This window comes from Macrobrachium rosenbergii, chromosome 56 (assembly GCF_040412425.1).
Source record: "Macrobrachium rosenbergii isolate ZJJX-2024 chromosome 56, ASM4041242v1, whole genome shotgun sequence".
Lineage (NCBI taxonomy): Eukaryota > Metazoa > Arthropoda > Malacostraca > Decapoda > Palaemonidae > Macrobrachium > Macrobrachium rosenbergii.
This window is the reverse complement of record NC_089796.1, coordinates 65808138-65823033: the sequence shown is the minus strand read 5'-3', so window position 1 is coordinate 65823033 and position 14896 is coordinate 65808138. Positions and strand designations below refer to the sequence as shown.

General features: G+C 39.8%; 1 protein-coding gene across 1 annotated transcript; it reads left to right on the top strand.

The window, feature by feature from the left end:
* The first annotated feature begins 299 nt into the window (after window positions 1–299).
* On the top strand, window positions 300–671 carry LOC136836230 (uncharacterized). Its single transcript, XM_067100233.1, has one exon. It carries the CDS (start codon window positions 300–302, stop codon window positions 669–671), a length of 372 nt encoding a protein of 123 aa, XP_066956334.1.
* The last annotated feature ends 14225 nt before the right edge of the window (window positions 672–14896 follow it).

Genomic DNA, 14896 nt, shown 5'->3' with positions numbered 1-14896 from the left:
GAACGACAGATGTAGTGTTTGCCCTCCGACAGATGATGAAAAAACACTGGGAAAAGCAGAAAGGACAGCATATAGTATTCATAGCTCTGGAAAAGGAACACAATAGAGTACCACGCCAGGAGGTCTGGAGGTGCATGCGAGCAAAGGGGACACCGGAGAAGTGAGTGAGTTTGGTCCAAGATATGCATGAAGGAGCAAAAACGCAGGTTAGAAGCAGTGCTGGGTTAATTGAATGGATACCAGTACGAGTTGGATTACATCAAGGATTTGCTTTATGTACATATCTTTTTGATCTGATAATGGATGTGCTATCTCAAGGAATAAGAGATCAATCCTCCTGGTGCATGTTGTTTGCTGATGACATCGTGTTATGGAGCACCCACAGAGGGGTATTGGAGTCAAAACTAGAGCAATGGAGGAAAGTACTGAAAGACAGAGGTTTAAAGATCAGTAGGAAGAAGACTGAACACTTGAGTTTTAATGAAGATCAAGACTCTGAGATTAGTATGGAAGGGACAAGGTTGAACCCAGTAGAAAAATTTAAGTATCTTGGTTCAACAGTAGCTGACGATGGAAGTTTGGATGTAGAAATAACAAAAGAGTGCAGGCTGCTGGATGGAAAAATTGGAGAAAGATGTCAGGTGTCTTGTGCGACCGCAGAATCAATATAAAGGTTAAAGGAAGAGTGTATAAGTAAGTATACCTTAGTTTAACCAGACCACTGAGCTGATTAACAGCTCCCCTAGGGCTGGCCCGAAGGATTAGACTTATTTTACGTGGCTAACAACCAGTTGGTTACCTAACAACGGGACCTACAGCTTATTGTGGAATCCGAACCACATTATAGCGAGAAATTAATTTCTATCACCAGAAATAAATTCCTCTAATTCTTCACTGGGCAGCCGGAAATTCGAACGCCGGCCCAGCAGTGTGCTAGCCGAGAACGATATCCACCAGTCCAGCGAAGAACTGGAGAGACAGTAGTGAGAGAGCAGAAACATGTCCAATAAAGAGAGAGCAGGAGAAGAAATTGAAAGACCAAAGAAGCGAAAGTGGATGGATGTAGTTAAAGAAGATCTGAGAGACAAACAATTGTCAGTGGACGATGTGTTTGATCGAGTCAGGTGGAGGAAAGCTGTCTGAAACATCGACCCCACATAGAAGTGGGAAACGTTGCAGAGAAAGAAGAAGATATATATACCTACATCTACACATACATACATATATATGTATATATGTGTACAGAATACAGATCTCCTCTTCTTTTTTATTTTACCAGAGACGTATACAGTATAACTGTAATAGCCAAGTTGACCACCTAACGGGAAAATGTCTAAATGAATTAACCACCGCAGTAATACGAATCCTTTTGCATGGAGACAAATGTAAATATTTTCCAAGTGCCTCTGAAAACCCATAAGGGCTGTAAGAGTATTTTGTGAGCGTATTTTGTAAGTGTATTATGTAATTGTATTTTTTAAACAGATACCTGACACAATCCCTCGACCTTATTTCCAAAGCAACTGAAACGCTTTGGAGAAAAGAATGTTCGTTTCCTGATAGATGTTTTTTAGAGAGAAAGGGGAAATTGGAGCAGGTAAGAGTGAATCCCACAGACATGAAGGAGAGAGATAACTCGCTATTAATGGGAGACAGCTCCAGAGCTTGGAAATTATTTATAAGAACTCCACATTCAGATTTTTTCCCAAAGGGATACATCTTCTTAACATGACTTTCTCCGAGCAAGATGAAGCGCCAGCTGTCTCCGAGACATGTATGAATGTCAGTTTGTCATGCACATACAGTATATACATATATGTATATAATATATATACATATATGTAAATATATATGTGTGTGAGTGTGTGTGCTTTGCGTGTGTAACTGTAATAACCACAATGCCCCTTATCTAACTTCATAAGAAATCGGGAAGTGTGTGTATATATATATATATATATATATATATATATATATATATATATATATATATATATATATATATATGTATGTATGTATGTATTACATTATATATATACATATATATACACAAATACATACATACCACCGAACGGACACACACAGGAACACACAAACCTGCGCATGACAACTGACACTCATACGTGTTTCGGAGACAGAGACAGCTGGAGCGTCGCCTCGCTCGGAGGAAGTCAAGATAAGACGCTGTATCCCTTTGGGGTAGAATCTGGATGCGGAATTCCTCGAAATAATTTCGAAGCTCGGGAACTATCTCCCATTTATGGCGCGTCATCTCTCTGAGTCATCTCTGTAGGATTCAATCTCACCCGCTCCAATTTCCCATTCCCCTCTGAAAAAATTGGTCAGGAAATGAACGTTCATTTCTCCACAGCTGAGGAATTAATGCTATGGGGAGCGTGTCAGGTACCTATTCAAAAGATACACTTGCAAAATATACTTGCAGCTCTCGTGAAGTTTCAGACGTGCTTGCAAAGTATTTATATTTATCATCATGCAAAATGATTCGTATTACTTCAGTGAGGAAGTATTTTATACATTTTTACTTCAGGTGTTCTACTTGGAAATATATATATATATATATATATATATATATATATATATATATATATATATATATATATATAAACATATATATAATATATATATGTATATATATATATATATATATATATATATATATATATATATATATATATATATATATATATAAAATATATATATATATATATATATATATATATATATATATATATATACATACATATATATATATATATATATATATATATATATATATCCATGCAAAATTATTCGTATTACTTGAACGAAATATGCATCTATCATTTTTCCTTTCCCTGACTGTCCAGGAATGCTGTATTTATTAGGTCCTAATCCATAGGGGGCAAGCCAAGAGGAAATATTTCGTGTCCTTTAGACTTTTCCTCTTACAAACGCACAGCTAAGTTCGTCCACACTACACTTCTTACCAGTGAAAGCTCGGGTAATCATGCATGCTAATTTCCTTCCAACGTTTCTGTCGGTTAAGGTGGAAAAAACCACATGACCCTTTCCTTTCCCTTCAACCTTCTTCTTCTTCTTCTTCGTGTTTTTGTCCTTTTCTTGCTCTTCCTCTCCTTCTTCGTGTTTTTGTCCTCTTCTTGCTCTTCCTATCCTTCTTCTTCTTCTTCTTCCTCTTCTTCTTCTTCATCTTCATCTTCTTCTCTTCTTCTTCTTCTTCTTCTTCTTCTTCGTGTTTTTGTTCTTTTCTTGCTCTTCCTCTCCTTCTTCTTCGTGTTTTTGTTCTGTTCTTCTTCTTCTTCTTTTAAGGAAACGGGCCCATGACCAGACAGAATCATGACATGCATTGCATGGATTCGCTAAGAAGATTTGCAGCGAGTTTCAACACCGCTGGAGAGAGAGAGAGAGAGAGAGAGAGAGAGAGAGAGAGAACTAGCTCTTGCGTAACTGTGAGTGTCTTCATTAAGGACAACAGCCTTCGTCTTTGGAACGAGACGACGCTATTTTAATTGGCCAAAATCTCGGACAGCTGAAGTCTTTGTGGTTACAACGACGTCATCGAAAAGTGAATCTTCAGAACAACCGTTACGATATTTAGGCAAAAGGCCACTGCTGCTGTTCAGTGTACGTGAGTCTAGTTCACTGTTCAGGTCTCTTGAGCAATATTACGATACATGTTCCTTGCACTGCAACAGCCACAATAACGTTGTAACTATCTTCTTCTTTCTTTTTTTCTTCCTTTCTTTCTTTAAATCCTCGGCTGAAAGCCCTCATGGACAGAGTCAACGGACTATAATAAACCCGAGAGGGATCCAAAGGGAAATCTTAGCCTGCAGACTGACACAATTTATAGGAAAAGGTGATAAATGAATAAATGTGAGGGAATAGAAAATAAAGCCGATACACCTGATATTCAGGAGACGTCAGCAGCAGAGAGCAGGAATGAATTTCCGCCTTGCTTAAACATTTGGAGGCCGGAGAATTCCACAACTGCACTACGCAAATCATTCCACATTTTAGATGCAGCCAAAATAAAGCTCCTCGCAAACTGAGAAGTATTAAACCTGATATTAAAAAAAACGACACGCCGTTTGCACCATCATAATACTGTTGCTGGTGAGTTGAAAATTTGTTATTTAGAAAGGCCACTGGATGTGAGACATATTTATAAATGAAACTTTTATAATACTTCTCTTTCCAAATTATGACACTTCGCTGAACATTTTTCGATTTAGGAGTGTTGTTACGTCGCCTACTATGGAAAAAATGTTAATGGTCACTTTGCTGCAAGTCCGCACATTTCAAACATTTCCAATAATGAGCGGATTTGATTGGGAAATATTATTAACAAGCTTGATAGCGCGCGCTATGCTGCGCTGGAACCCGGCGCTGCCTGTCATGTCTCCCCTACCCTCCCGATCCCCTACCTACCCCGCCCCACCCGGGCCGGACAAACAGGTTTGCAGGAGGAGGGTGGATGTGTCATGTCTCCCCTACCCTCCCGATCTCCTACCTACCCCACCCACTCCCGGGCCGGACAAACAGGTTTGCAAGAGGAGGGTGGATGTGTCATGTCTCCCCTACCCTCCCGATCCCCTACCTACCTGCCCCCTCCCAGGCCGGACAAACAGGTTTGCAAGAAGAGGGTGGATGTGCCATGTCTCCCCTACTCTCTCGATCCCCTACGTACTCCGCCCCCTCCCGGGCCGGACAAACAGGTCTGCAAGAGGAGGGTGGATGTGTCATGTCTCCCCTACACTCCCGATCGCCTACCTACCTGCCCCCTCCCGGGCCGGACAAACAGGTTTGCAAGATGTCTCCCTTACCCTCCCGATCTCCTACCTACCCCACACACACCCGGGGCGGACAAACAAGCAAGATCCACTCGGATTTTATTATTACAAATAGATTGACAGCTTCAGCAAGAGAATGAGAAAAGTCTCTTGAACAACGGATATGGGATTAAGGTTGTTTGAAGAAGATAACAAGCACAAAATCAATACCGATTTTATATAAATGTTGAATTTCCAATACTTTACACGAATGTTATATAACTGATAAGAAGTAATAATCTTAATATGATCAATAAAGCCTTCTTAACCTTAATAACCGCTGGTAGGCTCCGTAGCTCTACTGACTTCGTGTGATTATAAGGGGGCAGCCGCATTATACTAAAAACATGTCATCAACACACGTCGGTAACTTACCGTACACATATCGCAAAGAATTTGAATAGAAGCTAATGACTGACTGTCAGTCCTAACCAGTGCTTCAAACAATTATGCAATGTGCGTTCTCCACTTGCGGTCACTGACTTTTCAACCTACCTGTGATATGCGAGAAATAAGTGTAGACGTATCCAAGCACCGATGTTTACCGACCAGTAGGTGGTGCATAAATGACTAGGTAACGGGCCGTTAAAATCGTTATGATTACTGAAAAGAAAGAGGGAAAAATAGGCCAGTCCCTTGCTTGACTTGGATTCGACAACACTAATCTTGCCAACATATTTCCTTCTTAAAAACTCACGGATTACAAAAGAGATTTAATTTTTCAAATCACTCAAATCCTCTCAAATCCTGTGCAGAGAATGACTGACATTTCCGTTTTCTTTCAAAATAACGGTAAAAAAGGTGACGTAGACTCTTAGAGCGGATTTCCATTAAACATCATGTCCATGATATTTCTCGATAACATCGGTGAATAACAAAGATTTCTTTTCAATGCGGACCAATAACAACTCGAGAGATGGCTGTTGCAGTAACTCGGAGAACTGCATAGTCTAAAATCTGAAAAGTTAGCTGTCATTCACATGCCCTCCTCAGAGAAAGGATTGAGAAATAAAGAAAGTAAAAGGTTATTGTAACTAAGAAAGACCCATTTCTTCCCTCAATGTATCTTTTCGTTCGTTTCTCTAACAGTTCTTCCTTTCCTTTACCTTCTACCAGTTTATCTTATCCACTCTTCCAACTCTACTTCATTTCCACCACTTCTAAAAATATTCTCAATCGCTGCTAATCAACATTTTCTTCCACCACTTCTACCCATATTTTCAGTCGTTTCTAATCATTCTCTCCTCCCACTATCCCTACCCAACCTTCCATCCTTTCCATCCATCCACTCTTTCCCGTTCTTCCTTTCCCCTTTCCCAGGACAGCCCTCGAAATCAGAATCATTTTTCATGAGAAGATTTATGTCCGCATCCCCGAGTCTTTCTCTTTCAACAGCTGAAAGAGCAATTTTTGATGCAAACATTCCTTATGTCATATTTCATGTTTATCATTTGTTTTCCCTTTTTTCCGGTGTAATTTCCCTTTCCTTCCGTCGTAATACATTTCCCCGAACCGGGTCTGTTCGAGCAAGTAAGCAAAAGATAACTTGCATAACTCTTTGTGATATTCTTTTTCATTTCGATATTGAAGTCTTGTTTTTGTTTATGTTGTCTCTTCTTCTGCCTTTCCGCCTCCAGGAACAGGGAACTTTGTCAGAACTATGCACATTTGCTTTGGTACCTGAGGAGAGAGATTAAAGCATTCTGAGGAGGACTACAGCCTGGGGAAGAGGATTGGGCTACAGCCTGATGAGGAGGAGGACTGCAGCCTGATAAGGAGGATTACAGCTTAAGGATGATGAAGACTAAAGCCTGATATAGGACTACAGCCTCAGGGGGAGAACTCCCGCTTGAGGAGAACTACAGCCAGAGGAGGAGAACTACAGCTTGATGGGGACAACTAAGCCTGAAGAGAAGGACTACAGCCTGATGAGGAGGATTACAGCCTCAAGAGGAGGACTACAAGCCTGAAAAAGAGGACTACAGCCTAAGAAGGAGGACTACAGCCTGAGGAGGAGAACTACACCTTAAGGAGGAGAACTACAGCCTGAGCGAGAGGGATATAGCCTAAGGAGGACGACTATAGCCTGAGGAGAGGAGGACTAGAGCCCGAGGAGGACGACTACATGCCTGCGGAAAACTATAGCCTGAGGAAGAGGAATATAGCCTGAGAAGGAAGATAACAACAGCCTGAGGAGGAGGACTACAGCCTGAGGAGGATAACTACAGGCTGAGGGGGAGAACTAAAGCCTAAGGAGGAGAACTAAAGCTGGGAAAGAGGACAATAGCCTGAGGAGGAGAACTGCAGAATAAGGAGAAGAAATAGAGGGAGAAGTAAAGCCTAAGGAGGAGAACTACAGCCTGAGAAAGAGGGCTACTGCCTGAGGAAGAGAACTACAGCCTAAGGAGGAGAACTATAGCCTGAGAAGAACAACTACAGCCTAAGAAGAACAACTACAGCCTGAGGAGGAGAAGTACAGCCTGAGAAAAAGGATTACAGCCTGAGGAAGAGAACTACAGCCTAAGGAGGAGAACTACAGGCTGAGGAGGAGAAATACAGCCCAAAAAGAACAACTACAGCCTGAGGAGGAGAAGGACAACAGCCTGAGGGGGAGGACTACAGTCTGAGAAGGAGGAGGAGGAAGACCACAGTCTAAGGAGGAAGACTACAAGCCTGAAGAGGAGAACTACAGCCTATGGAGAGGAACTACAGCCTGAGAGGAGAAGGGCTAAAGCCTGAGTGGGAGGACTACAGCCTAAGAAGGACGACTACAAGCCTGAAGAGGAGAACTACAGCCTAAGGAGAAGAGCTACACTCTGAGGAGGAGAAGGACTACAGCGTGAAGGAGGACTACAGCCTAAGGAGGACGACTACAAGCCTGAAGAGAACTACAGCCTAAGGATTAGACCTATAGCCTGAGAAGAAGAACTACAGCCTGAGGAGAACTACAGCCTATGGAGAACTACAGCCTGAGGAGGAGAACTACTGCCTGAGTAGGACGACTACAGCCTGAAGGGGAGAACTACAGCCTGAAGAGGAGGAGGACTACATCCTAAGGGAGAGGACTATAGCCTGAGGAGGACGACTACAAGCCTGAAGAGAAAAAATACAGCCTGAGGATGATGACTACAAGCCTGAAGAGGAGAACTACAGCCTGAGGAAGAGGAATACAAGCCTGCAGAGGAAGAAAACAACAGCCTGCGGAAAAGGACTACAGCCTGAGGAGGAGGAAAACAAAAGTCTGAGGAGAGGAGGACTACAGCCTGAGGAGGAGGAAAACAACAGCCTCAGGAGAGGAGGAAAACAACAGCCTGAGGAGAGGAGGACTACAGCCTGAGGAGGACTACAGCCTGAGGAGTCTGAGGAGAGGAGGACTACAGCCTCAGGAGGAGGGGAAAACAACAGCCTGAGGAGAGGAGGACTACAGCCTAGGAAGGGTGATTACGGCCAGGGGAGGAGGAGGAGGACTACAGCCTAGGAAGGATGACTACAGCCAGAAGAGGAGGAGCGCAGACTGAGGTGGAGGACTACAGCCCTCGGCGAGTGTCCTTAATCCCCGAAACGAATTCACGAGCGCATTGAGAAATGTGCATATCAATGGCCGAGGCGCGTTAGCCCTCTCTTTCTCGTCTGAAACCGCTCAAATAAGCATGATTTATGGCGGCGAATAAAACTAAAGCTTTTGAAGCTTCCTTCATGTTCAAAAGAAGTCGCCATCGTAATTTAAGGGATTTCTTGGCAATTGGGCTTCGAAGTTTGCTCTGTCGGCCCAAAACCGATAATATATATCTCGTCCCGGCTTTTGGGCCGGTGTTCATATTTCTTGCTCCTGAAGTGGATCTAACTTCATGTGACTACATCAAGAACGCCAGACTGCACATCAAAGCAAGCGTTTGGGAGCTCACCTTACAAAGGGGCAAAAATATTTTCGTCGGAAATAATAAAGTTTCTCAGCGAGGCAAGAAAGGCACGGGAAGTATTCCGGCGGGGAAATTTCACGATTAAAGAAAGGGGAAACCTCTCTCTCTCTCTCTCTCTCTCCTCTCTCTCTCTCTCTCTCTCTCTCTCTCTCTCTCTCTCTGAGCAAAATTCAGGTGTGTTATTAAAATGTTATCTAAAGAAACCATGATTTATTTCTCTACACCTGAGAGGATCTTCTCTACACGTCGCTTCTAGCGTTATTTTGGAAATGATCCTTTGAATCTGAATTCTCTCGAAATGCGGTAAAAGCGAATCGTTTTTCCTCTGCATCATAAAGAAAATGCCAATTCATTTAAGAAAACACTGGAACTTCAGGAGACCCAGCGGCAATACTCAGGAATTCTTTGAGAGGAAAACATTTATTTAAAAAGTTCGAGAGAGAAGGTCAAATGTCTTATATTCCTATGTATGCATTTATGTATGGGTGTGTGTGTCTGTGTATGTATGTATGTATTTGTGTGTGTACATATACACACATATATATATATATATATGTATATATATATATATATATATATACATATATTATATATATATACATATAAAATATATATACATTATATAATATTTATATAAATATATATAATATATATATATATATATATATATATATATATATATAATATATATATATATATATATATATATTTATATAAAGTTCTGTGTATCAATATATATATATGGAGATCCAAGAAGTATGAGAACCTATATATAATGCATATATATACATATATATATATATATATATATATATATATATATATATATATATATATATATATATATACACATATGTATATATAAAATTATATGTATATAATATATATATATAAAATTATATATATAATATATATATATATATATATATATATATATATATATATATATATAATCACAAACACACACACGCATATATATTTTTATATATATGTGTGCCTATATATTTGTGTATGTGTGTGTGTGTGTGTGTAAAGTGTACATCGCTCATGAGAATAAAGTGGAAAGCCCCATGGCTAGATAGACAGTTAAAACAGACATATGGGACTTCGGAGCGATAATTTATCGCTCGAATCCCGTCAGTCAAACCAAACGTACCAGAACAGAACTGACGTCGTTTAGTGGTTTGCCATGGACTGTTTTAGCAAAATAAAACTTTTATTTCCAAGTTTATCTCCCTTTTTAACGACCTCGTTACGACGCGAGTTCAATAATTCAATAACTCACATATTTGAAAAAATTTTTTTTCTGTTTTTTATCACGAGTTTTTGACAGCATCTTCTGTTTTTTTTTCATAATGCCTTTGAAAAATATTTGTTTCTGTCTTTTACCATGAGTTTTTTGGACAGCAACTCTTCTGTTTTTGAGCCCAGGAGAATAAATACGCTTCTTGTGGGATTCAGAATTCTATAGACAATGGCGTTTATCATCTGTGCTTTCACAGCAGATTAGTTTTCGAAGCACGTTTCACAAGGGTATTGCATTGCAATACCCTTTTGTGATGATGAGAGAGAAGAAGAAGAAGAAGAAAAAGAAGAAGACGATGCGAGAAAAGAAGAAGAAAAAGTGGAAGAAGAAGATAATGAGAGAGAAGAAGAAGAAGAAAAGAAGAAGAAGAGGATGCGAGAAAAGAAGAAAAAGTGGAAGAAGATAATGAGAGAGAAGAGGAAGAAGAAAAATAGGAAGAAGAAGAGAATGAGGAAGAAGAAGAACAGGAAGAGGAAGAAGAAGATGAAGAAGAAGAAGAAGAAGAAGAAGAAGAAGGAAGAAGAAGAGGATGAGGAAGAAGAAAAAGAAGAGAATGAGGAAGAAGGAAAAGAAGAAGAAAGAGAAGACGAACAATAAGAGGAAGAAGAAGAAAAGAGAAGACGAACAATGAGAGGAAGAAGAAGAAGAAGAAGAAGATGAAGAAGAGGAAGAAAGAGAAGCAGGAAAAAAGTGTGAAGCCAGACAAAAACTGTGGACCCACAAGGAAGCGCGGAAAATGTCTCTCCCAACCAAAGCCGAATCGTATTAAAGTGGGTTATGAAATTTCATGCTTATGAAAATTGCCTTTCCCGAATCTATCCGCCGACTGGAATGCTTCCAGCGAAATTCCCTTTCCCAACAACACCCTTAGAGCCCCTCTCCTCCCTCTTCCTCTTCCCCTTCCCCTCCTACCCCATAAACACCCCTATTCCATACCCCCAACCCGGGTCGAGTCCCCCCTTGGCGCACCGCCAAGAATAATCGCATTTTCTTTTCAATCTGAGCATTATTTTTTTTTCTTTTTTTTTCTATTAGCTTCCCCGCTCGACATCGGCGCTTTTGCTTAAGAACAGATCGTCCGTCGTATCGTAGAGCCTTTCTTTTTTTCATTTCCTTACAGATACGGGCCACGGAAATGCCGGCTACCAGCGGCAAATGGGGTGACGAGCACCCGAAATAGACAGCGCTACTGCCCTATAAAAGAGGTCATTTGGGCTAGATCCCGGCCCTCCCCAAAAGTTTATATATGATTCTATTCCGGTCTCCCGAGTCGATGTTTAGAACGCATTTTCCAGAGTAACTCCCCCTTCCCCCCTAGCATCCCTTCTCTCTCTCTCTCTCTCTCTCTCTCACACACACACACACACATATATATATAATATATATATATATATATATATATATATATATATATATATATATATATATATATATATATATATATATATAGAGAGAGAGAGAGAGAGAGAGAGAGAGAGAGACCGTGGGCTAATGATCACGATATTAGTCTCGCTGTATCATTAACGAGAGGGCTGAGAGTGATTACAGAAGGGGTGGAAAGATTTATGTATAAATTTTGTTGAAAAGTAAAAAAAAAAAAAATAAGGCTGCTAATGAGCAACACAAGCGACAATTCATTGCACCAGCGGCCAAAGGCCCTTCACCTACACTGAGACCTGGGGGAGTAAGGAAAATGGCCTATGTGGGGGCCTCAAAAAGGGTACTGAGGTCGAGCGAAATGAATGTCTATCAGGCTTCAACTCAGCAACAGTGCAACAAAAAGTTGTTGGCAATACCTCTGAGCTACATCGACTGTAAATGCAACTTTGGCTCTTTTGGTCTATGTATGCAGCTGATAATCAATTGTGGTGGACTGTGGTCAGGTTGGATATGGTTAAGGGACTTCTTACCATCACTTTCTTGGTCTCCTTCTCCTCCTTCCTCCCAAAAGTAAATCCTTACCTTTTCTCTGCTTCTTTGTAACTCTACATTCATTCATCATTACCATAACTCTTCTAATTCCACATATACTACTGAAACAGTTCACGTGAGCAAATCTATCTTTTTTTCTCCTCACTTGCACTGAACACTCACTTTCAATTTCCACTGAGGTGAGTTGCCTATAAATCTCTTCATTCGCTGAATTCTCACTCTTCACATATTCCGCGATTCCTCTGTTCTTCCATCCTACCATCATACATTACATTTGTTCTCAAATAGTAATGCAAATTGCAAAATGCAGAACGTTCACTTCCATTCATTGTTATCCACAATGCCATACATTTCTCCATCTTCCTGGCTTCATTAGACACTAACTCTTGCTAATATCTACCCTCAACTTCCATCTCTTACAACCGCTGTCAAACTCTCTTACCAGTATCTACAGTTATTCTTTACTATTGACAACTTAAACTGGATCATTAACAAATGTCTACTAATCCACATTTCATTAACGACCTCCTTTTTTTCTCCAGAACATTGCTCCCAAGTCTCTTATCTTTTCGTAGTTTCTCACAACAACCTATACATTAAATAGTTATATAAATAACACACACTTATCTTGGACCCGCTTTATCATCAAACCAGTCACTTACTATCACATATTCCTTATCCAATCAACTGTATAACTACAACACTTATATACATCTTACCTGCATAACTCTTCTAAGTGCCGAAACCGTCCACAGCATCTCTCCCGTCGTCGGCTGCTAACGAGTCTGCTACTTCGAAGGGAAATTATCTTAAAGTAATGATATCTCTCAGAAAGGCGAAATGGAGACGAGACAGTAGTTTCTTTGCTTTAATGAGAAAAGTTAACTACAAACTTAAGTGCAAATTACGGGTACAGTTACGATCTTGTAATCACTCTTGTTAGACAGTTCAATTAAGTCTGTTTGGGAGCACGAAAGCAATGGGAGATATGTCTCTCCCGGTTGGTGGATGGGAACTCGAATGCTGTTCTTCTGGCTTCTTGTTTCTCTGGAACCCCTGGGCTTTCTTGTCATCTCCAACTCCTCCCTTTTCAGTGTCCCATTGGAAGATTTTATCTGTAAGGCCTCCCCTCAAACAGTTGATTGGGAAGGAAAAAAAGTTAAGTATACCTCAGTTTTACCAGACCACTGAGCTGATTAACAGCTCTCCTAGGGCTGGCCCGAAGGATTAGACTTATTTTACGTGGCTAAGAACCAACTGGTTACTTAGCAGCAGGACCTACAACTTATTGTGGAATCCGAACCACATTATAGCGAGAAATTAATTTCTGTCAGAAATAAATTCCTCTAACTCTTCATCAGCCGGCCAGGGAATTGAACTCCGGCCCATCGAGTGACAGTCCGCAGCTCTACTGACTCACCCAACGAAGAGCTTGATTGGGAAGGACGCTGGTGGGTGTTGTTCCAATCTCTCCTTAGAGGATTTGATTGGAAATGATCTTGGAAGGGGTGTAAAAGACCCCTCCCTAGAACGTTGGGTAGGAGGGTGTTAAATTACATCACTTCGTCCAGCCCCAATTCCATGTAAACGCCTCCTATTGAAGGCGGGGTTATAGATATGGCCGGAAATGTTTGCTTCTGATGAGGCGCTGAGTAATCCTGAGTAAGCTAAATCGCGAGGCCACAGTTTCCAGATTTTACGATCGGTTTTATGGCCCTGGGCGTGATATACTCGCTCACTGTTTTGAATTCGTGTAAGGCGGTTTACATATTCAGCACTTCTAGTCTCAGCACATAACAACCCAGGCTTAATTATTCTCCTCTCTCTCTTTTCTCTCCCTTTATTCTCTCTCTCTCTCTATTCTTTCCCTATCTAACTATCTAACATATATATACACACACATATATATATATATATATATATATATATATATATATATATATATATATATATATATATATATATATATATATATATATATATATATATAAAAGTCTTTCGCGTAGTTAACACATCTCCAGGGCACAAAGTACTTGGCAATCTGTTGTTTCTTTTAAAAGATTTTCCTGTGGCTTTAGCTGATAAATTCATCGTGCATTTTTGTAGGATTTTTTCATGATATATATATATATATATATATATATATATATATATATATATATATATATATATATATATATTCAGATACACATATATTTATGTGTATATATATATACATACAGATGAATATATGAATATATATTTTATATATACACAAATATATATATATATATATATATATATATATATATAATATTTATATATACACTAATATATATATTTATATATATATATATACATATATATATATATATATATATATATATATATATATATATATATCTGTTTAGAAAGAGAGAAATACAGAACTAGGAAAACGAAACATTAGCCAGCGGAGAGACCTTTGATCTTTTCCCGTCTCAAACACGGGAGAATTAACGAGCATGACTGAAACTCCAGGCCAGGACGTCTTGCTCGAATGGCATCAGGGCGATTCACTCGGATGACGTTCTTTTTCTGAGCATTTCGAGATTTCATAATGTTATGAATACTGAAATACAACATCCTTTTGATGTTTGGATTTGGATCGAAGGTCAGGCTCTTCGAGTTTTCTGAGTGGGGATTTGTTGCCCCCACACACATATGCCCACAGGTAAAGATAGAAATAATCTTATTTTATCAGAAACGGGTGACCTCATTAACTCCATAAGTAAGGAATCTGGGTTAACAAGGAATAAACCTTGTCGAAATTTTTCCATTGCACGCTCTTACGTTCACGTTTATAAATACTTCAGTATCTTGCATATGAAAACTGTTAAAGAGGTACAAATTGGAAAAACATACAATTAACC